The sequence below is a fragment of the Embiotoca jacksoni genome, unplaced genomic scaffold (assembly GCF_022577435.1).
Source record: "Embiotoca jacksoni isolate LCO1_2020_lvr unplaced genomic scaffold, fEmbJac1.0.p SCAF_3, whole genome shotgun sequence".
In the NCBI taxonomy this organism is placed as follows: domain Eukaryota; kingdom Metazoa; phylum Chordata; class Actinopteri; family Embiotocidae; genus Embiotoca; species Embiotoca jacksoni.
The window spans coordinates 24,590,558-24,614,310 of NW_027185381.1; the positions used below are offsets into that span (position 1 = coordinate 24,590,558).

Consider the following 23,753-nt stretch of genomic DNA (forward strand, 5'->3'; position numbering starts at 1 on the left):
TGGCAGAGATGCAAAAGAGCTCAGCTGGAGAGCAACACTTTTCATTGTTTTTACTCTCTCTACTGTAAACACACATTTTTACAAAATGTGCGTTGGCGTTTAAATGCTTTGCGATCGGGTGCTTAAGTTGCTGTCGTGTTTGTGCTCGTGTTATTAGCTGGGTGGCACATCTGATTGCACATGTAGTAGTGAATAATCCGCCTCACTCGGTTCGTGTTTTTTTTTTTTTTTCTTTCCCCTCTCCTGTCAGTTTTCCTTTTGTCTTCCTCCCGCGAACACCTTCCTCCTAATCCTCCCTCCGCTGTGCTCCTTCCTGCGCTCCGAATCTCGCACAAACAATATATTTATTTTCATAGAAATTGAGAAATTGCTGTATAATTACTCTCAAAGCACTGACTGCTCAATCTACATAATTGTCTCCGGCATACGTTGCAATTAGCTGGTAACGTTGCCTAGTTTGAGTCAAACACAAGTAATTATAGGGTATTTCATATTTCCATAGATTATCACAATAGTCCCCCATCGTCTCATGTGCTGTACATGTGCTCCTCTGGTTATCTAGATGTTCATCCACGTTAACCTAATTGCATGATCCGGTGTATGTCAGTACGTGGGCCCTGCAGCAAAAGGAGAAAATTCTGTAGACCGCTTTCTCATCTTTCACGGCGATCCTGGTCCTTTAAGCCAACGATGCAACAGCAATGTAAACAAACACAGAATTAAACTATACCGACAGTCATTTTTGACCAAAATTACCATGTTAATATGGAGATTATTGTAAGAAGAGCCAATGCTATGTAACATTGGCAATGCTGAAGGTGGCTCTTGAGAATTTTCCCCCGACTCGACAGTTTCTCTCAACTAGTGGCTGAAGTTGAATTTGGTTAAGTTGAATGAACTCGTTCTTATTATCGCACAAAACTCAGTTTGAGTGAAACAGGTTGAAGATCTATCGGTTATCTTAATAATTATTATTTACTGAGAAATCATACTAAGCTAAAAACATCAAACACAAAACTGCCGATTGTGTCAGATCCTTTCAGTTGTCTCGTACTGTGTGAAGTTCACCAGTGAGATGAAAATCTTATAATTTTAAAATGGTTTCAAGACATTGTTACTCCTGGGTAATAAATATTGGAATCTAATTTCAATTTCTTTGCCATGAATTGGTAGATGTATAAATTAACTGGCATTCACTGAGGCTGCGCTTCATCAAGTCGGAGATCTACCGGCATGCTTTAGTGCTCGGCTGTGAGAAAAATAATGTCTTCTGGGTCTGTGTGAACGCTGGAGCCTTTTACCTTTTCTTTGATGTGGAGGTCTCGCTAATTGGCAGCCGACCCGATTTTAATTCGTCCTCCTATATCTCGATTTCGGAGCTTTCTGTATGGGCTCGCTGTATGTATTTATTGGTTTTCCTGTTAATGTGTGTAAATGCAGTACGGGACCGAAAAAGAAATACGCCAGAAAACGGGGGAGGTTCACCTCTTGAGGAACGATCAGCTGTGCAGGATAAAAGAGTCCCTCCTCCCGTCTGATGTTTTGGGACTTTATGACGTCATCATCGTACACCCCTGTGGGCCGAGAAGTGATGAAACGCGGACGATCGCGAGGCACGGTGCCTCGTTTGTATTTCCCATCTCTCGGGTACGACAGCCTTTGGCGGTTCGTCCCTGGAGTCTGAGAATGTGACGCTATTACTTTCCTTGTTCCAGCGAGCTGTCGTGTTTTCTCCAGATCAATAGTGTCACTGTGCAATGTTGCACAGTCTATTTTCATTTCCATTAAGCAGATAAGTGGATGCGTTTTGTACGAGAGAAGACAACGGTAACCCTGTTCAGGGAAAAAGCAGGTGTAGATAATGGATGCGTGGTGTGTGTTCTAACCGACACTAAATTATAAAAGTCGCAAATTCATCAGTTGTAGTTTCACAGCTGGGATGATTCTTGTTTTTCAAAGTCCGGCATCGACGATGCGGCAAGCATTTACCGCGGTACATTGTCCTTCAGGACGTCCTGTTGTGTTCATGCCTCCATCCTCCGAGTTTGGTCTTCCGCAGGGTTTAGCTTTAGGTGGAGAGTGAAAAGTGCAAAGTTAGTGTGATCCATGGAGCCACAATAACACGCATAAATGGGAAGCACAGCAGGTTGAAATAAACCAGTGGTAAACCAAGTTTCCAAATTAATTATTCATCAAAACCTTATGACTGACTGAAGCTCTGGCAGAAAAAAAAACCTTATAATTATGAGCAAAAGAAAATTCTCGGTGTCAGAATTCACACACACAAAAAAACAACATTTAAAAATGTGATAGGATTTTGTTATCACACATTGAGAGGTTGCCAGTTATTTTCCACAAATAAGGTCGAATTTTCCACAGTATCACTTTTTGAAAATCTTGCATGTGAAAACTTTGAATCTCCAGATCTCAAAAGAACTCAAAAGAACTCAAACGAACTCCGGCTGCAGACCGAACTGCATAATTTCAAACTGACGAAATGGAAAGTATTTTTCTCAACTTTATTTGAACGGAAAATTGGCAGATGACTCGACGTGGCTCAGGTACCAAGATGATAGATGAAGTCGCTGCATAAATTTTGGACATCCCTGCAGCCGAATTTCAAACTCGTAAAAACAGCATCTGGTAACACCTGGTAACACCTCTGTATGTGACCCTGCATGAATCTTAAGAGACTTGCAAAGGGGCCACGGCCCCTCCAGCTTTGCTTTTAACATCCAATGAATCCCGTATTACCTGATCAAGGACTCTTGCTCGTCTCCTCTTCGGACGACCCCCCGCCCCCCGCCCCCTCGCACCCCCACCTCCTCTGCAGCCAACCTCGACCATCGACGCCGCTGAATTTTTCCAACTACTCTGTATTTCGTCCCTGATTCGGTCCCCTGGGAATGGCTTTCAAAGCTAAAGTAGGGTAGGACTCGGATCTCTCCAGGACTTCTCATTCCAAACACCGCCTTACTCCTCTCGCTGATTTCTGCTCTGCCCTCCTCCACCCTTCCTCCCCCCCTACCCCTCGAGGTGCCCTTCGCCCCGCACTACTTCAGTCCTTGATTCGGCTCCATCTTCTCTGGTCACTGGTGGATTGACCTTCCTAATCCAGTCAGGATTTCAGACCCGCTCCTCAGCGTCCGCTATGGACCAACAATTCCCCGCACTGTTTTATTACATTCACTCCTTTTTTCTTTTTTTTTTTTTTTCGACCTTATTTTCATTCAGATGATTCTTGATGTTGTTGTATTTCATTCTTGCTTGACTTTTTTTTTTTTTCTTCTTTTATTCAAATTCAAACTGAATTGAATGCCAGTGAAATACATAACGAAATGTTCAATTAAAGATGCACAGTAAACGTGTCAGTACTTACATTTTGAAATGATCTATTATTGTCAGTGAACATCAATTAACCACTCATGAGCCTAAATTATTGTAGGCTTTTTTTTTTTTTTTTTTACTGAATTTTCAATAACTTGATTGTTTGCTGATTGTTTACAAGAAAATAATTGCCCAGTTAGAACAGAGTACAAGCTACCTACAAAACACAAATACACCCACAAGGTTCAGGCTCATGAGAGGAAAATCCTTTTAAGATTTGAAGAGAGAGACAGTCCTTCATATTTCAACGAGGCATGATGAGGTAGTGACACTGCAACACAGTTAAAGTGTCATGAACCAAAACGACGTGCTGAAAGAGGCGATAAAAGGACGAACGGCTGCAGAGTTGGTGATTATTTGTTTTAAAGAAATTCCTTGGAAATTTACGTAAAGCTTAACAATGCTTGTAGACATCAGTTAAGTTAAGATGGTGTCACAGCGAAACACCCACGAACTGAATTTGCTGTCATCTTTTAAACTCGTTTCAATCTGTGCTTTGTCATCCCCCCCCCCCCCTCATCTCCCCTCCAACCCCTCTTCAGGGCGGAGCCTATATTGCAGCGAATAAAAGAGGACCGGACCCGGGTGGTGTCGCCCTCTTTTGACAACATCAAGTACGACACCTTCGAGATCGAGGAATACCCGCTGTCGGCTCAGGGCTTCGACTGGGAGCTGTGGTGTCGATACCTCAACCCACCAAAGTCCTGGTGGACACAACGCAACCACACCGCCCCTATCAGGTAAACACAAGATGAGCAGCAAGACTTCGCTAAACACAAATTCATCCATAATTTTTTTTTAAATAGAAAGAAAAAGTTTCATTTCATTGAAAGAAAAATGTCTTGTTTTCATGAAAGAAGTTCGGCACCACTATGGTATTAATTATTAATAATATGACTTGAAGCACATTGAAGTAGGTTTGATAACATCACTTGCTAAGCTCATTATTTTTACATTATAATTTCTTCTACACTAATCCGCCATGAATAATTATGTATGTAAATTCTTGTAAGTGTAGTGTCAATACTCTAACCCGTATAAAACCTGGGGGATGCAGCGCAGCTACAAAGCACATTAAGTGTAACATAAAAAAAAAGTGTCTCATCAGAAGCGGTGGGCAGAAACACAGGAAAGGAAAGCAGGTAGATTTGTTTTGTCATTACTACTGCAGCATATTTGATGTACCTCCGAGCAGGCGGCACGATAATTGCACAGACTCTGAAATGCATATAATGATCCTGATCGTCACTGCAAGTGGCCAGAAAAACTCTGCCAATGTGACGGGTAAAGATTGCTCAGACACTCTGCAGAGGCTACTACAGAGAAAATAAGAGGAAAAACAGCCCCAGCAACAAGAGCAAAAAAAACTGCCTGTACACCGAAAATCTGCAAGAGGATAATACATCTGTCGTTGTGGTTTATGGCAAGCAAATCAATGATGCAAAGTTTATGGATTCACACAAAGACGAGAGGACATTCTCTGCTCAATATTGTAATGGAGGAAGATAAATAGTTCCTCCTCTTAACTACTTTTTTCTCAACTTCAGTTCGCCACTGGATTCGCTCAGAAGGACCGCTGCAGTTTATTGTTAGCGCTTATTGATTTTTAAAGGCAGTTTTAGCAAAGGAGTGACTAATTTCTAAAGTAAATGTGTATATTGCATTTTATTTAAAAAAAAAATAGTTTCGATCTACATAATAGAACATTTGGACGATTATACATTGTTTTGTTCTTCAGGCTCTCTGCTTCAGGACATTCAAATTCAAATACAATAAATAAATAATAAGTGCCAAATCTCAAGTTTTATTTAAATAGGTTTTTCTCCAATACAGAAGAAACTTTGTGGGAAATATAACTTTTTTTTTTTTTTTTTTTTAAACACATAGTTTTATTTGTTACATGACGTGTATGTTATAGAGCGAACGACGCGTGTTTATTTCATGACCAGGAAGCTTCCACGCGAAGCCCGCTGTCAGCACCGTAGCTCTTTATTTCCTGCACGTACCGAACCATGAAAAAAAAAAAAAAAAAAAACTCGGGTAGTTGAGATGAATTGTGTTGATATCTGAAGTGCCGTAGAGGGAAGAGTGTGTTCAAAGCCGGCGGTGGGAGGGCCGTGTTTTCTATTAGCATGTTTGGGTTTCAGAGTTTCTGGCTGTTTGCCAATCTGTGTATCCACGGGGAGGTGAAATTCACCCAAACAAGCTGTTTTTCCATCAGTGCTGTTTTTCATATTGATAAGAGATGCGCGGCAACTGCCAGCATGAATACTAATCTGACTTATTTTTCACTCCTGTTGATTCAGTTTGATGTCGATGAGAAATCGGTGTGCTTTTTTTTTTTTTTTTTTCCACCTCCCCTCCGGATTTCCTCAAAATGTCCTGAATTTGTTGTGTGAGGTGAAGGCATCATTTTGACAGCTGGGTGATTTGTGAGTGCAATGCAACGCATAGGTTTATCGTGAAAGGCTGAGCCTCTATGTTTAGCGAATCAAATGTGCAGTGTACTAGAAAAAGCAGCGCTTCGGGACCTCGGGTGCCCAGTGTGGGGTTAATTACATGTGTGTGGGGAGTCTGGGAGAATATTTTGCCTTTTAAACTCCCGAAATTGCTATGCAGTCTGTTCAATACAACACAAGTTTTTTTTTTTAACCTTTCTCTCTCTCTCTCTCTTTCTCTCTCTCGCCTCCTTTCACCTCCGATTTCAGGAGCCCTGCTCTGATTGGCTGCTTCGTGGTCGACAGGAAATACTTTGAGGAAATCGGCCTGCTCGACGAGGGCATGGAAATTTACGGCGGGGAGAACGTGGAGCTCGGCATCAGGGTGAGACGGTTTGAGAATGTGCGTCTTTATTATCACGCTCATGCACGGCCGCCGCGCGCCGACCTTACACGCCACGGCACCCCGGCGTTCGGTGATTTGTGCCGCTGAAAAGTACCTGCCGCACAGCATAACTTTTGTCCTGTATCCCTCGGGGGCGTCCGCCGTTGTCACCGTCCAAATTGAAATATCCTGAATGGCGTCCACGCCCAGCATACAGAAAAAGAAGAATAACCTTTCCTTTTGACAGAATGGGGTCTTTATCAGCCATTCACATTATTCAGTCCGTCTGACTCGAGCAAAATGAGCTGATTACTAATGATGTAACAAGCTGCCAGATAACATTGTAGCTTAATGGAATAAGATCACATTCAAAATTCATTTATTTCTATAAAAATCCGACGACATTGCTTGACGCTTATTGCATTATGGCGGCTGTGATTTTCACATCGTTTCGGTTTTCTCGCAGTTTCAGGCAGAGTTTTAGCAATAACAGGTTTTTACATCATTTTCAGGGAGCTTAACGACATTATAACGTTAACAGTTACCGCAGGGATTTCATCGCTAATCGGATCTCCAGAGGCAGAGGGGGCCTCGGCGAAGGCACAGTCATCCCGAGGCTGCAAATCAGTCCCGAGAGGAAAAAAAAACACTGTTCGAGACTGAAGGGAATCCGGGAGACATCCCGAGAAAAACTGTTGACTCAGGCTCGGGGTGGAGTGATTTACAGTATCGTGTCAGTGGAGAACGGGTTTGATGATGAGCCCGGGCTCGGCTGACGCTTATCCGAGCCGCTGGGGTTAAGAAGAACACGCCGCGCTCCGGAAAACGTGTAATTCTCTCAGGCCGGAGTATGTCAGGTTCAGATTGAGTGCACAACTTGTGGACAATCGATGGCAGCAGAGCATCATTGTGCTGCGTCCTCGTACTGCAATGCAGCACAGCTATCAGTAACTTTCCTCTTATTTGGTCCGATTGTGAGGTGTTGATATCCGTGTCTGCCGCACAACACCTTTCCCGCCTGCTCTGCTCTACTCTTCTAACATTTTCCCGTAAAAGAAATCCACACCGGCAGCCGCCAATAAACTGTCGAAAAATAGGATAGAAAGAAACCGAGAAATAAAGCTTCCCTTGAACTCTGGTGGTACAACACAGCAACATATACTATAGTTGGCTAATTTTGAAATGTAGACACTTGATTGTCAATGAATCATGTTCCCCAAATTAAATTTGTTATTCCTAACATCGCCATCAATAGTAATTCTACTATTGTAAACCCCATCTGATAGGAAAATATGAATTTACTTGTCAGGGGGGGAGGGGTTATCATACCAAATCTAGCTAATGAGCATTTGAAGACTTCAGTTTCCCGCTATTATATAAAGCAGGAAATTGAAGCTCCTTTCTATTTTAAAAGATCACACAGCAAACACACCCAAAATGTAGTTATCTACTCTTGACTGTGAGAACCGGGTCGAAGCTTTCGCAAGACAAAAACATATTCGGTGGTTAAGGCTGAAGAAAGATCCCGGTCGTGGCAAACGAACTGTAGTCACAGTCGGCGGTGCTCTGGCCGACTCCCGGTGGGCTGCCGGATCGGTGGGTCGGTGGACCGAAAAAAAGGTCCTACCCGCCCGGTCTGGTTTTTACCGCCCCGCTCCGTGTGCCCGTCACTCTGGGTGTACACGCCGCGTAAGTGTTCCGGGACTCTCGAGCTCACCGGCCAATCGCAACCGATACGTAATCAGCCCTCAAGTGCTTTTCGAAAGCACTGAAACAACAACACAATTTCCCTCTTCCTGTGTGATCCGGGTTTAATGACTGCAGCGCATGTGCGGCGAGCTGCTGAGAGAACAGCTCGCTCCGAGGGCAGCGGTGACCGAACCGAGGTCAGGCACAGTTTGAAATGAAGGCATTAAAACAGCTGTCAGCTTAGCAACTTTATCACCAGGTTTTCCAACTTTTCATACCGCTTTAGCAATTTTTTTTTTTTTTTTTTTTTTTTTTTTATAGAATCTAGTGACAAATATAGCAGCTGTGAATGTGCTCTCTCTCATGTGGCTGCGGGGAAGAGCAGCGTTGACAAATCAGTAGCCAGACAGACTTGCGAATGAGCTCTGGAATCGCGGATCCTTCTTTGTTTGTCTGGGAAACTCCTTCTCTTGTGTTTTTTTTTTTATATTTATAACTCCGTGACATAACTTTGATTTCTTTTCTCAAAGCACACACAAAGAAAGAAGTTTACCAGAGTGTGTTCACTTCATTGTCTGAATCCTCTTTGTTGATGATATTTCGGCTCCATACTCTACACAACGGCCTACTTTCAAAAAAAAAAAAAGTAGGTTCCTAAAACTAAGGCTCATTTCTTTTTGTGCCAAGACGCGACGGACACGATATCGTCTAGTGGACGGGTGTACTACACACTTTGGCGTGATATCAGGTCAAATTATGACCTTCCAACTAAACACTATCTCAACCAGCAGACCATCTGGTAACATCCAAGGTGATTGATGTAACCTACTTCGTTGTTTCCCCAATAATTGAATAATGTCTTCTCATCGCCCGTATGGAGCGCAGAAGGGAGGCGGTTTGGGTCGGTGATGCTGACCACAGGTGATGACTTGGCTCAGCTTGGCCTAAAACGAGGAAATCACAACGTGGACTATGGCACACTAAATATTCCCCTTGAAACTGGCTACGACCCGTTATCATAAACATTTATGTGATTTCATGAATACAAATTGCTAAATTTGCCAAAGGCTTAAAACGTCCTGTTGTCTCGGCACAGTTTGGGCCGCTGACTGTAAATGTTCCTTTTGTTTTGACTCGTGAAAGGCTTTCTGTGCACGACTCGGCCTCGACTTTCTCCAATTGAGGCGTGAATGTCAAACCTCCGCGGTCAACTCCTATAAGTCTGATGATACCTTCTTTTTTTTTTTCTTCTTCTCCCCAGCTCCTCGCAGCGCCGAGGCCACGAGCGCTCTTATAACGAAGAGAGGCCGCTCTCTCTTACGGAGCTCATTTGGCATGTAATTGCTCCGCGTAAGCTCCCACCGCAGAGACAAATTGCTCAAACACCTGTTGACATTAGCGCAGAGGAAACCTGGATGGCTCATTCAGCGTAGCATAAGCAGCGATGCCGCGAACAGCCGGTCTCTCTGTGGGGTTGGTGGTGGGGAAGGCGGGGAGGGGGAGGAGGGGGGTTGATCTCAACCGCTTGCCGCCCTCGACCTCGGCAGCCTGTGTTTTTTCCTGACCCGCGTCAGATGCTCCCTCCAGCTGTCGGCCCGATCTGCCCACTTTACGCCCGAGCACTGAAAAGAGCGCCGAGAGAGGGCAGCGACGACACAACAAACACCGAACTGAAATGAAGCGTTTTCGGCGGCGAGGCGATTTCAAAGCTTCCGCTTGCGCTCGCGCGCGGTTGTTCGCGCGTTTAAGGGGGTTTCGGGGCGGCCCGGATCTGGAACGGGTTTTAATCTCTATCTATCTGCGTGTGCAGCATTTTGGGAAAGTTTTGAAAGGCAAGCAAAGGTCAGCAAACGCATCAGCCAGAGCGTTGACATTTCATTTCTACGGTCAAACACTTCCAACGCCTCGGGGGGTGTTTCCGAGGTCTTGACCCGTTGAACCCGACGGACGCAAATTGCGTCCAAATTTCGACCCCCGTGTACGACGGTGTTTTAAACTAATCGGGTTTTTAAATCACGGCTGAATCACATCGTCTCCAGCATCTGGCCGACATTACATCCCATTTTGTATGAAAGAAAAAGAGAAAAAAACGTACATGTAGGCCTACATTACAGCCACGTTATTAGCGCGTATCACATGGGTGTTTGTCATTTACGACGTTTATTTCCGGTCAGGCCCGAAGCACATTTAGTTTTTTTTAATTGCAAAGTCATCCAATGTCCCACAAACATGGTTCAGATATTGGCAGATTCCAGACAATCTCCTCTACAGAATTATGAAAAGATATCTCTCCTGTCAATTGTTATTTTCAAAGTTTTTCCGCTTGATATTAAGACTAATATAAGTCTTATCAAATAAAAAAAAAATGGAAGATTTGGATAGCCTAGACTGTGCTGAAAAAAACAAGATATAGCATGAACGGTCAGCCCCTGTTATTACCAAGTTATGAGCTTAAAAGGGAAGGTAGTAAAATAATTACCTCGATAACAGCCGAGGGTTTATTGAGTTAACATCAAACCCCAACAAGCCCGCAAACACATCATCATTCTTCGTTGTGTTATTCTACATATTTTATCATAAACACATTACAAGAATGACAAGAAAAGTCACTAGGTCTTTTTTTTTTTAATTTTTGCTGAAGCAGTGAAGCAGACTACACTGAAAAAAAACCCTCTTCAGATCATTGGTAATGTAAATCAGCAGCGCTATCCTGACAGATTCAGTTCTGCACACATGCCTCAAGGGCATTGCTCTTACTCTTACTAATTCATCATATGTTGAGTTCAACCCGAGGTTTAAATCAGAAAACAGGCAGTTTGTTCTATTTCTATCTCCTTCATACCAAACACAGGCGCCTTTTGTTATCAGCGATGGGATTTATAAAAAAAATTTTCCCGCCTCCGTTTCTGCAGATGCGTTCAGTATCTCTGGCCCGCATGCTCCTATTGTGATAAAGACTGTTTTCATGAAGCTTCATCTGCGCCGCGGCGTAACATAGTGCATATTTAATACTCATTGTCTCATGCCGTCTTCTTTTTTTTTTTTTTTTTTTTATCACAACAGGCGGCCCCCCACGACGTGATTTATAATGCACAACTTCATTTTGTCGTCGCCTTTTCGCCTCTCATTTTCTCATTAAAACTTAAAAATAAAACACAAGTCCAAGACCGAGATCTATTCCGCGTCGAAAGCAAAGAGGACCGACTGCGAGACAATTAGCGATGTAAATGTGCTGCGTTTTGTTTTCGGGTGACGCGCGTACAAAATCAGCCAGACACAACTTTTCCAGACACTGGATGCACACAAAGTCAAACTCCTCAGCCTCGTAATGACGTCCTGTGATGTTTTCTGGGTAATAGTCGAAGCGTGACCCTGTTTAATCCCATGTGGGGGGGGGGGGGGGGGTTATTAAGGGAGGAGATAAGAAAACAAATACAAAAAGAAGAAGCAGCTTTTTGGAAAGGATGACTCAAGAAAATGAAGTGAACCTCTCATTCTCTCTCCACCTCTATTTTACCGTCTTTATCTTCTCCGTGTACCTCCCACTTCGTGTCCTTTAATTTTGTTTTAATTTTTTTTTGTATCCCTACACCTTTTATGTTTCACTCTTTTCCCGAATTTCTCCGTTTCCCTCCGTTGTTTCGCTGTTGTTGTTTTTTTTTCCGGTCTCTTATCTCTCTGCACACCCACATGCTCAGACGTAGATTGTTATACTCGAAGAATAGCTCCTCATGCTCTAACCCCATGTTGTAAATCCTGTATCGAGAGCGTTGAGGTATTTCTGACTGAAGCGTGTATTATCTCCAAATTTGGCTCGGGTTTGTGCTCCCTCGCCTGGGCGTCGGGCCAGTGCTACAGTTTTTTTTGCCGTTGTTCTCTTTGCGGGGAAGGAGGCTGGCCGGCGGGAGGGATTACAACACGAGCGCACAAACAAAGTGCAGCGCTGAAATGGAGAGAACCGGAGTTTTTCTATTCAGACCGACGGTCTCCGCCGCTTCTTTCTTCCAGACACTGGACCGCTGCGATGTGCAGCTGCAGAATTATGAGCGGTGCTTGTCATGGAAATACTTTTTTTTTTTTTTTTAAAGTTGTTTTATAATGGAAAAGGAAGTATTTTGACTGAACATTGTACTGGCACCTGACAAAAGGCTTCATATACTGGAGAATATTTATGATGAAAAGTTTACAGTTGAAACATTCGACATGCTCAAAATTGAAGATGCAGTCGAAACACAAGTCGGGAAAGAAGCTGAAGTTTCAGTGAAAGTGTATTTAACTAAGCACTGATGTACATTGAAGATTTAGTTCAAATCAAAACACTGAAAAGTGCTGAAATGACCTAAATGTCATAATTTAAACCACGATGTAACTGAGACGGAGTGTAATCTTTGAGGGCGGCGGAAAGAGTAAGAAATGAAAGAAAGAAATTGTTGAGTACGAGTTCCACCTAAAACGTTTTGGCCAGTTTCTGCTAGTTTACAGCAGTAATATTATATTCTAGATGTATTAACTCACATTAACATACCGAACTGTGAATTTTGTTATTGAGATATTAAGGATGTAACGGTACGTCTATTCGACCCTAACGAATAGACGTTATTTTGTTACATATTTTTAAAGGGGCACCGCTGACTTTAATCATTAACATAAGTTCATTATAAATATGTTGCACTTGTCGAAATGGATGTTTTTAATTTGATTCATTTTCAATTTGAGAGTAAACAGGTCTTGGTTAAACGCAGCGTTTCAGTGCTTCAACGGGCGCTCTGAGAGTTATGGTAAAAAAAAAAAATATATGCACTTCTGAATATTTTCACTTTTTGAATATAATTGAAAAAAAAAAAAAAAAAACTGTTCTGCCTTTGTGTTTTTCTCAAGAGTTTTTTGTACCTCTTACGGGTACAACTGTCAAAGTGTGCCGGAGGGCTGCACACTCTTGGTTGCTTTCATGGTGAACTGAAATCTGAAACGTTCATTTCAATGTTTCATGGGCCTGTCGTACCGCTAGCGAGGCCTGCGTAGATGTACTTGACAGCTTTCACTGTCGACAAACTGCAGAATGGTTAAAAATAGGAAGCACCTGGGTGGGCATCCTCGGTGTGATACCTTTTCTATTCATACTAATTCTATCAAGCAGGCTGAATTGCAGCGAGAATTTAATCTTCTATTTGGAGGATGCAGGTTTAACTGGCAGGAATCTGGCAGGTGCTGAAAATATCTGTACCTTTTATTTTGAAAGTACTTACAGTCACTAACCTGCGAGCATTTGTGTGTGCGTGTGTTGAGTAGGATGTCGGGTACTTGCGTATATATATATATATATATATATATATATATATATATATATATATATATATATATATATAATATGTTATATAATATATATATATATATATATATATTATATGTAATATAATTTCTAATAGAATATTTGTTTACTACTTACACCTCATACGTTTTATATACGTTTCTTTGGTGCATTTATACCATACTATACTGTATATTATATATTTATATAGCCTACGTCCATCACTCATAAAGCAATCTATATCACCGATGTGCAATATCTGTACAACATACAATATGTCCTGAGAAATGTACAATATATTTTTATAATTTCAATAATAACAAAAATGTCTGTACTTTTCACTGTATAGTTCCAGGTGTATTTATTTATTTTGTGTATACAGCTCGCTTGCGTGTGTGTATTCATACATAGTTGTTTTTTTTACATTTGTCTAAAACGTGTTTTTTTTTTTTTAAGCAACATTAATATAGTCTTGTGTTATCTCATGTTCAAAGGTGTGGCAGTGTGGCGGCAGCGTGGAGGTCCTGCCCTGCTCTCGCATCGCCCACATCGAGCGCGCCCACAAACCCTACACGGAGAACCTGACGGCCCACGTGCGTCGAAACGCCCTCCGGGTGGCCGAGGTCTGGATGGACCAGTACAAGAGTCACGTCTACATGGCCTGGAACGTTCCTCTGCAGGTAAAACGCACCACTTGTGTGCTTCGGAGAGTGATGCCGTGTGTGTGTGTGTGTGTGTGTGTGTGTGTGTGTGTGTGTGTGTGTGTGTGTGTGTGTGGGCGTAATAGTGTAACGTATTTATTTTGTGTTCAGAGGCTGTGTTACAAATCTCCTAGCAACCACGACTACTCGTTGCCATCAGGGAGGTCCGCTGGAGAATCAGTTGTGCATGAATACCATTTGAATGCGCAGCAGGATGATTGATGTATTCTGTGTACAAGTCGCCGTGTGTCAAAGTGATTACTTTAGGTAGATTTATATTTTAAAGGTCCCATGTTTTCTTTTGTTTTCTGTGCAGTCTTTTTTTTTTTTTTTTTATCCATAAGATATTTTTCCGGTTTCAAATACCCCCAAAAAACCATCTCAATATAGTTTTAAATCGCTCTCGCTTCTCTCGAGAACGATTTTGTGTTTAAGACACATTGATATCAATGACCCTCTCTTTTGATTGGCTGTCTCTTTTCTGAGTGACGTACGGCCTGGCCAATCGCAGGCTGTCTTTGGTCACGTGAACTTTTGCAGCTTTCTTAGCTCAGCGACTGAATGACCGTTCAGTATTTTCTTCAACAGAAAAAGTTTTCGACAGTACGCCGTGCTGTGGGCCGACGTGTAACATGAGCGCGAGCTTGTGACATCACAAGCTTACAGAAGTACAAACGCCTCGTTCAAACGCAGTTTTTGACTCTTTGACAGTATTTCTATAGCCCCTGGACTTGCTTTATAATAAAAAAAGAAAGAAAGAAAGAATGGGACATTTAAATTTTGAATTACACTGAAACTTTAAGATGTATGACGTCTATTTCAACCAGGTTTTCCAGGTCCAGTAGAAGTGTCTTGACCGCAGTCTTCTGTGCTGCACATTACAACATACTATAACCGTGTTTTCTTTTAGGACTGGTGCCCTACAAGGATCATCAGTCTGCCCTTACCCGTCTCCTCTTCATTAATAACTCTCTTTACGTCTGCCGCTTTCCTTTGTACTTAATTGCCGCTCTTCCTCCACCGGTCCTGCTTTCAAACCGTCTTTAATTTTTCTCTGTTAGCCTTGTCGTTCTGATGAGTCATCTCAGTTATACCTTTTAGAGACGGCGCTCGGAGCTACTGTTACAGAAAGTGGGGTTTCCACCGACGACTATTTCCATTATTCATGAGTCCGTCGATTATTCTTATCTGCGAACAGGGTCGAGTTCCCCTCCACAATTTCCTCATGCTCGTCCTCGGGGTGATTTGTTTTCTAATATTGTCAGACAACGGTAAAACTGCATTTACAGTGTTTTTAAAACGGAGAAAACCAGCAGATTTTCAAGATTTTACACACAGGAAAGTGGTTCGCTCCGACTTAAATACAGTGATTATCGAAGCAGCCTCTCTCTTCGCTGGATTACGTTTCTCTGTGATCGCTCTTTATCGTGCCGTCTTTCTGCTCAGTTGTCATTTCGAGCTCGCCCACCGCCGCTCTCGGGATGCTGCATCTGCTGAAAAATACCCCCCCCCCCCGCCCCCCTCCACCTCCCGAGGCCCCCTGAAATCCCGCACTTGTTATTTTCGAATCACCGCAACGTCGTAGATGAGAAAAGTTCAAATCTTCATCGTACTTATTGTTGTCGAGTATTGGTGAAAATGTAAACTGAGACTTGTTGGCGTTTTACTTCCCCCTCGCCAGAACTCGGGAATAGACATCGGGGACATCTCTTCGAGGAAGGCCCTGCGCTCCAGACTCCAGTGTCGACCGTTCAGCTGGTTCCTCTCCAACATCTACCCCGAGCTCCGATCCTACGGCGACACGGTCGCTTACGGAGTGGTGAGTATCCTGCGAGGTCAAACTTTGATTTCCGTAAATGAATTTTGTCACTGTCCAGAAATGGAGGCTTCGGTCAAATTAAAACGCACCGCTGCTGCTTCATTTGAAATGGGAAAGCCCACGGGGACGAGTTCAACGCACGGTCTGGATCCCGGCCCGTCGTTTTGGAAACACGACACCGCACACTTCCTCCTTCCCTCTCGGCCCCCGCTGGTTGCTACACAGCTCCTCAAAGCAGAACATGAAGTATTCAAGGGCATTTTGAATTCATTATGAAACGGTGACACTCGTTTAGCTTTATCAATAATTAATGTGGCTTTGTTGCGCCAGTGCAGCGAAAAAAGGTGTTTTAAAAACGTGTGAGCACATTTTGATGTGTCGGTTCTCTTGTCACATTACAATCAAACTCTTAAAAGCACAACGCCCTAAAATGAATGCCTTGTGTTTTTGTTAAAAGAACAAAAGCGTTACATTTTTCTAATTTTCTGGGTATTTTTTCTTTCTTTCTGGCTGCCACTATATTTTTGAGTACATTTTTTTTATTTTGGTTTTTAAAAGCTATATAAATTTGTGATTTATTTGCCACTTCAGGGCAGAAGAATAAGCACCAAACACCGACACATCATATAAAGCTATTACCGAGCAGGTAGTAATAAAAAGCACAAGGAAAGTGCTTCAATGTGCAGCCATTTCCAGATGTCCACAGTTTCCCACTAAAAACAGAATTATATAGACAGCAATCAAAAAAAAGCTCTCTCTTCTAGTCTTATCGGAAGCATTGAAATTGCATGTAATTCCATAATCGCCTTCTCATCACTAAACAGTTTCCTCCAAACTTTACCTTCCAAACTGCAAAACTTTCAACTTTCCCATTACTCGCACACGCACACACGCACACACCGCACACACACACACACACACACACACGCACACGCACACACACACACACACACACACGTGATATATGCGTCCGCGCTCACTTCAAATCACAGCAGCGGGGTATTGAAAGGGCGAACCTTTTTAATGCCACTTAATTTCTGCACGGCCGTTCCTTCACTTCGGCTAACGGCTGTGGGAGGATTTTGCATAATTGAAAAATGACAGTAATCTGTTCAAAGCTGAGCAGCATCATCCCACCGCTCCGACTGCTCCTGCTGATAGAGGAGTGGCTACCTCTGGGCCGAGTCCCACGTGCTCACAATTTAATGTCATTTCTTTGATTGGAGATTTTTGATGGTCATCTTTTTAACCTTTTTGACTCATTACTTGGATCAGATATAGTTTTAAGTCATGTGTCTTCTGTGAGCATGAATGCAGTTTGAAAATAGGGTCTTCTACTTCCAGAAAAAAGTCTTTTTTTTTTTTTTTAAGCTTTATTAAATCTCTGCATTACTTCCAAGTCTGTTAGTGAAGAAGAAGAAGAAAAACTATGAAAGCAAAGAGTTGGGGGGGGGGGGGGAAGGCGGGCGTGCCTTTTACTCCGGCATTAGCAGCTGCAGCCGAAGTGTGTAGCTCTGAAAACAGCCTCCTCATCACCTCTTGTGTTTTTTTTTATTTTTTTTTATAAAACACTTCAATCACGACGTGAGCTTGGATGGAGTTATGCGTTGACGCCACTGAGCATGTGCGGGGGCTTCGGCTTTGAGCGAGCGAGATGAAAAGCGCTGCCGCAGTGGCATCTGAGAGATGTAGATATGAAGTTTACATATTTGACAAAAAACAACGTCTCGCAGGAGATGGCGGTTGGAGAGAGTGCAACAAGCGTTCTGATGCGATACCATCTGTGGATGCTGTTTATACACTCATCTGTTATTTAGCGCGAATGAAAAGCTTGGGTGTAATGCACCGCTCGCAGAAGGTAAACACTGAACAAAGCAGAGGTGTTATATTACGATCTGTTGAGCATTTGAAACACAATCAATTTTGGAACTCCGAGATAAAGTGTAAAAATGACATTTCAGTCATTTTGACACTTCATCTTGAAGGATGTAAATGTAGTCAGCTTTACTTTGGTCCACACGGATTTATCTCAACAACTATTGGGTGGATTTCCTTTTAAATTTGGTGCAAATATTCATGGTTCCCAGAGGATGAGTCTTTATGACTTTGGTGATTGTCAGTTGTTATTTGTGGTTTTGCCTGGAATGCCAGTATCTATGCAACTCAATACAAAGACGTCTTTCTTCGCATGCTGTTGATAATTTCAGATCATTTTTGAGTGTTTGAAACACGTCGTTTCCGCACACATTCACCCGCTGTTGTTCCCTTGAGCAAGACACTGAATCACCACCAGATCCCGGCGCTGTAGCTATGTGGGTAAGCCTGACCTCTGACCTCTCCGCGAGACGAGGCGGCAGGGAAAAATAAATCCCCTCACGGGGGATCAATACAATATCAGATTATTAAACGGCTGAAATATCTGTGACAGCGGTGTGAGATATTGTGAAATAGAAAGCTCGGCTGAGTCCTCAATAATGGATCGAGAACTCTGCTGAAACCCCCACAGGACCGTGTGTGATGTGACTGCAGACGAGAAGCGGTGGGGCGCGGTAAGAAAAGTGAGGGGACGTAGGCGGTGCGCTCTCCAAACGGCAAGCGGGTCGGATGAGACCGACCGTTTTTTGAGGACGGAGACATTTGTTTCTCGATCTGTATGTAAGAGAGAACTATAAAATGAAGGTCTTCCCTCCCGTCCAAATATTGCACTTGTGGGACTCGGTTTTCGTACGAGTCCGGACCCGGCAGCGATACACCCAATCAGGCCCTTTTAATTCAGCTCTAAAAAAAAAAAAAATGTATGTTCGTATTTTGCTAACGTTAATGAGGAATAAACATAGAGCCAAACCAAAAAAACCTGAATAGATTAAAAAAGAAAAGAAAAGAAAAGATTTCTATTAAAATCACGTCTTTGTTTAAAGGTTACTTAAAAGGCAGACCGGAGATGTGCAGCCTCTGAATGTTTACAATGCCGCGGAGGTAGAGGTGGAGAGTGTGAGAGTCAGCGGGGCAAACCTTTTGCCACAGTAGAGTTTTACTAAAGAAGCTGTAACCTTCAAGTAACTGCTGAAATAAAGTATCCGCTATTAAAGCTAAAACATATTTTACCTCAGAATTAAAGACAAATAAGTAGTTGTGCCGTAAAAGGAGTCAACAGCAGCGGGGGGAAAAATCGACAGAAGATTTGCACATTTGGTTACACACAAATCCAGCAGAAATGCCCATGTGTCTTGGTTTAGAGGGGAAATTGCTGTGATTTGACCAAAGTGGTCCCATTTTCCACCATTCTGACTGTGCATCATCATTTTTTCCATAGCGGGCTTCTTCTTATTCAGCTCAAGCAGCGCTTAGTGACATCTGACCCAACTTGCAGACAGAGGCAGTGATGGAAAGGACCCTGACGTCGGCAAGACAGAAACAACATTATTGTGTGCCACGACATTCCTGAGTCAGATTCTTTTTTTTTTTTTTTTCCAAGAGCTTGATTTATGTGAAAGTAAAAAGGTTTCTCTCAAGTATTTTTTTTTTTTAATTTTTTTATTTGCTTCATGGCACTCTTTGTTTTATATACATATGTATCGACTACATATATTGTCTTAGCAACTTGGTATTACGGCAAAACATGAAAATAGACACGCCGGTCCGCTACAGGAAAGCGTGAAATAGACACGCTTTGGCCTGTCTAGGCGTGACAGTTACACGAAACCGACTGCATGCGTAGAGCCGTGTGATTTACAGGAAAATGAAACTTATAATTAAAACACATGGTTGGGGATAAATAAGACAGGCCAAAGCGTGGCTATTTCACGTTTTGCTGTAGTGGACCGCTGTGTCTATTTCACACTTTGCCGTGATACTGGATTGTGTCTGCAGTTCACGTCAGGCCTCATCACACATCATAACACTGTACTCACTAATTGAACTGCTAAGAGCTGGAAACAAGGCAGCTTCACTAAAATGAAGCAGACGAGGGACTTAATATGCCTTCATTACCCGGCCTCATAAATGCCACAGGTTCAAGGACAACCTGAAAGTGTTGATTTTCCCGCAATTGAATTTACTTATTTTGTACAATTAGTTTCTAATCCTCTGTGGAATTTAGCCAAACTAAAGAAATATCCTGCCATGCAAAAAGTGGACACTGTGATTTTCCTCTTTTGAAGTTATTATTGCTCTGCAGATGCCAAAGAGAGGTGAAGGTTAGTCTAAAGTGTTTGCATGACTTTCTCCTGGCAAGCAGTAATTAGCCCGCAGTGGTTCCATTTGTCTTCACTTTAGCCACACAACTCGAGCCGTGCAGTGCACCACTCTGTCATAATGGAGTAATTAATAATGTAGAGACGGAGAGAGAGGAGGAACGAGGGGAAGAGAGACCGTTCTGCCTTTTATGTGAAATAAAGAAATTCACATTTCCAACTGACAGCAGATACATGTATAGAAATACTTTATCAAACGCTTTTTTTAATCAGTGAAATTCTTCTTTTTTGTGTGTTATTTTTCTTTCTGTATTTTTTATCAATATATATACAAAAAAAAAATGCACTTTTCAATAACAAATTCCCCATGAAAGTTGTAGACGATTCATTTTGTGGATTATCTGTTCAATTCCATTCTTGAAAAGAAATATTGAATTTAAAAAGCGTTTAAACGCATCGCGCATCACAAACGAAATAACAATCTACAAACCTACCAAACAAATCTACATCTGGACCAAAAAAAATATCCCAACTATGTGGATGGATATATCTCTGTAGGATATATGACCTATGAACAGAGAAGTGTATAATTCGTATTTAATATAAATAATTAATTTACCACCTCAGACATACTGTTTGTGTTACAGACAACATCTTTATATTGTTAAAATGTACAACTTTCTAAACCCGGAAATTCTTGTTGATACAATTTACATCCACATATACAGTAAAATGCTTTGAATTACATCCTCTTGCCATATTTTGTTATTTACTTTAATAAAGGAACAGGCTCCATCCTGCACTAGCTATAGGAACAAATCCACGTGCAAAAAACATGCTACTGCTGTGAATCCGGTGAGAATTTTAGCTTCAAAACAAAACAAAAAAAAACTAAAATGAAATCCCAGTAATAATGAACTTAACATTTACAGAGCAAAAAGAGCAAAGTAAAAAAAATCCAGATGTCCTGACAGCTCTGACGGAGCTCCGGGCCGTAATCCGAGGACGGCCGCAAACAAACAAACCGTGTCGTATCCTGACCGTTCCCGTCCTGTCAGACATGATTCAATAATTAATGAACTTAACTGTTGTTGTGCCGTGTGCGTAGATGCACACGGCAACTCTTTCGCTTTGGAAACATGTGTGGATCCTGCTGCTGCTGCCGCTGCTGTATTAAAAAAAAAAAAAAGCTGCGGGTGTCGAACAGCTGGAAGCAACAACACCAAAAAAATGTATACAGACAACATATATTTATACATATTTTGGAATATGTGCGAAATTGTAAAGCGAAGTGAAAGAGGATTAGTGTTCGGTTATTGGAGGTAAAGTGTTCAGACTGCAGCGTGTGCAGAGAAAGCCTGTTTGACCCACATAAAACCTTGTGACTAGTAGCTTATATTTTTCTGGTAAAGGTGTTGCTTTGAGGATTGCACTTGTTTGGAGGGAGATTTGTTTGCGCGGCGTGAGACCGAGCCTCGGCGCCTAAAGCGAGAGAGTTGGCAGCCCCGCTGCTGCCGTGAGTGCAGAGCTGGAGACGAGATGTGTTTAGCCTAGCAAAAAGGCTCGAAGAAAACAAGAGGAATACCCGACTCTGAATAATAAAGCTAACTTCTCACTGCCCTTAAAAGTTGTTTATGTAGCAAATCGGACACAACGCGCAACTCAAGCTGCTTTCAAATGAACAGGTGCTTTTAGCGTAGCATAGACTGTATGTTAAATTTAATAATGGAAGTGCCTTAAACCGCAATACCGCAGAGGTCCACCAGGGGACTCAATTTTCCACAAGTCAATATGTTCCCACTCTCTAAATTCCCCTCCGTCGGATCGGTTTTCTAGCGGGTCATCTTAAAATAATTCCCTAAGTATTTCGATATTTGGCCTCAAAGAGACGTTTTGTTTTTGTTTTTTTTTCTAATATGTTGAGGCGTCCTTCAAAAGAAATCTGAATAAAGGTTTTATTGAGGTCTTCCACAAGAGACAAACAAAACCAGAACTGGATATAAGCTGCATTTTTTTTTTTTAACCCCCTCAATGTTTGGCAATCATTGCCAATCTCGGTGGTTGTATCGTAACTTAAGTTGGGTCGCTTTTTCGTATTAACATCTTTTCCTCTCCCTCTTTTTTGTTTTGTTTTCTTTTCCCTCCAGTTTAAGAACAGTCTGAGGGACGACCTGTGTCTGGACCAGGGACCCGACACGGACAACGTTCCCATCATGTACCTCTGCCACGGCATGACACCTCAGGTTAGTGGGGTTTTCTTTCCATCAACGTCTGATCGCTTCAAACCCCCCCCCCCCCCCCCCCCCCCGAAACACCAACAACCGGCGAGAGATCTTAGGAGAGGGTTGTCGGCAGTCGATAATTGGACTCCTTCACAGTCTTTGTTATTTTAAATGAGGGATTTAGAGGGAGCAAGCATTGCATAAAGTTGCATTATAGCAGCGGCTATGGATGAGGGATATCTCTTTATTCTCCTCACAACAAAAGAGGACTTTGTACAGAGTACAATCGGTATGTTGGCGCGTTTCTAAACCTACGTTTGCGAGGATATTATGACTCCGTGAACGCTATTATGAAAGCAGCTATGATGGATTTTTTTTTTTTTCGCTGTTGTTGATTGTTGATGGCCTCGTCAAGGCCACCCCAACAAACTGGAAAACATCACGATCACATATTACCGTTATGTTTTTGCGGCTCTTCAGCTATTAAATGCTCGATTGTGTTCACCAGCGAGTCTGTTGATTGGTCCGCACAGTCTGTTCATCAGAACTTTTTTTTTGTTGGTTACTGCCACAAAAAAAAAAACATTTGATGAGAGCAGAGTTGTGGAACAGAAAACCAAAAACAACGAGCTAAAAGATGCCAAAATGCCGTGTGGAGTTATATCGGCTGCTTTCCCGTCACACATTGTAATTTGATCCCTCGACTGTGTAGAATCTTGATTACAGCTCCTTTAAACACCGTAAAGCCGAGAGGAAATTACACTGTTTGTTAGAGTTAATAAAGTGGAGCAGTTTTATGACTGCGGTGACGCTGCATATAGGGGCCATCGGTAATTCTGAGCTACGAAGGCCTGTATTTGCGTAATGGTTAGGTTGCTTAATTAGAGCGTAGATCTAGAGCGAAATGGTCGCAAAAAGGCTAATATATCACCACGCTATAATACGGCTGCTTTGTCACTTTAATCGGAGAGGGAAGTTGTTTTTTTTTTGTTTTTTTTGCCTTTAGCAGCTGAAATATCTGAAAAGCTCAATGCATGAGTCACCGCCGGCCAATCAACAACTCTATCAGCTCGCTGCAGATTTAAGGTCATTTAACTCTAAGGGCCAGTAAAAGCTGCACTTATTGCCCTCCTAATGGGAGATTGGAGAAAAACAATTTAAAAACCAGAGAGTGTGACTGTGTATTTCCAGTTTTGAAAAAAAAAAATTTGCCGCTTTGAAGTGCTCTGGAGCTTGACAAAATTAAAAATTCATATTCAACTGTCAGCGTTATATAAAGAGGCTGGCATAATCAGAACTAGACTCTTCTATGTAGTGGGGCCCCGGCATCCAGAGGAGGTTTTTTTTCTTATTTTTTTTTTTTACGACGCTCCGAGCCGAGCCTCCATTGTCTGTAAAGTTAATAGCTTTGACCGGCGCCTCGGCGTCGGAAACATCCAACTTTCCTTCTGGGTCATGTTCGGTAATACGGCATCAGCTGCTACAAACTGCTGTGTTTGCATTTCTCCGTCTCTCCTGTCTTTCTGCTTTCCATATATTCTCCCTCCTGGAGACGGGCATAATCAGCAGGTGCTGGTAAAGGAGAAAAAAAGGAATAAAAAAAAAAGAACT

General features: G+C 42.3%; 1 protein-coding gene across 1 annotated transcript in view; it reads left to right on the plus strand.

Moving 5' to 3' along the window:
* Window positions 1-23,753, plus strand: part of galnt18a (UDP-N-acetyl-alpha-D-galactosamine:polypeptide N-acetylgalactosaminyltransferase 18a) — a 117,176-nt gene that overhangs the window by 68,676 nt on the left and 24,747 nt on the right. The window contains exons 5-9 of the mRNA XM_069162480.1: window positions 3,930-4,127; window positions 6,096-6,210; window positions 13,702-13,887; window positions 15,590-15,727; window positions 22,068-22,163. Of these exons, the coding sequence (XP_069018581.1) occupies window positions 3,930-4,127; window positions 6,096-6,210; window positions 13,702-13,887; window positions 15,590-15,727; window positions 22,068-22,163 (733 nt within the window). The remainder of the gene's footprint in view (window positions 1-3,929; window positions 4,128-6,095; window positions 6,211-13,701; window positions 13,888-15,589; window positions 15,728-22,067; window positions 22,164-23,753) is intronic.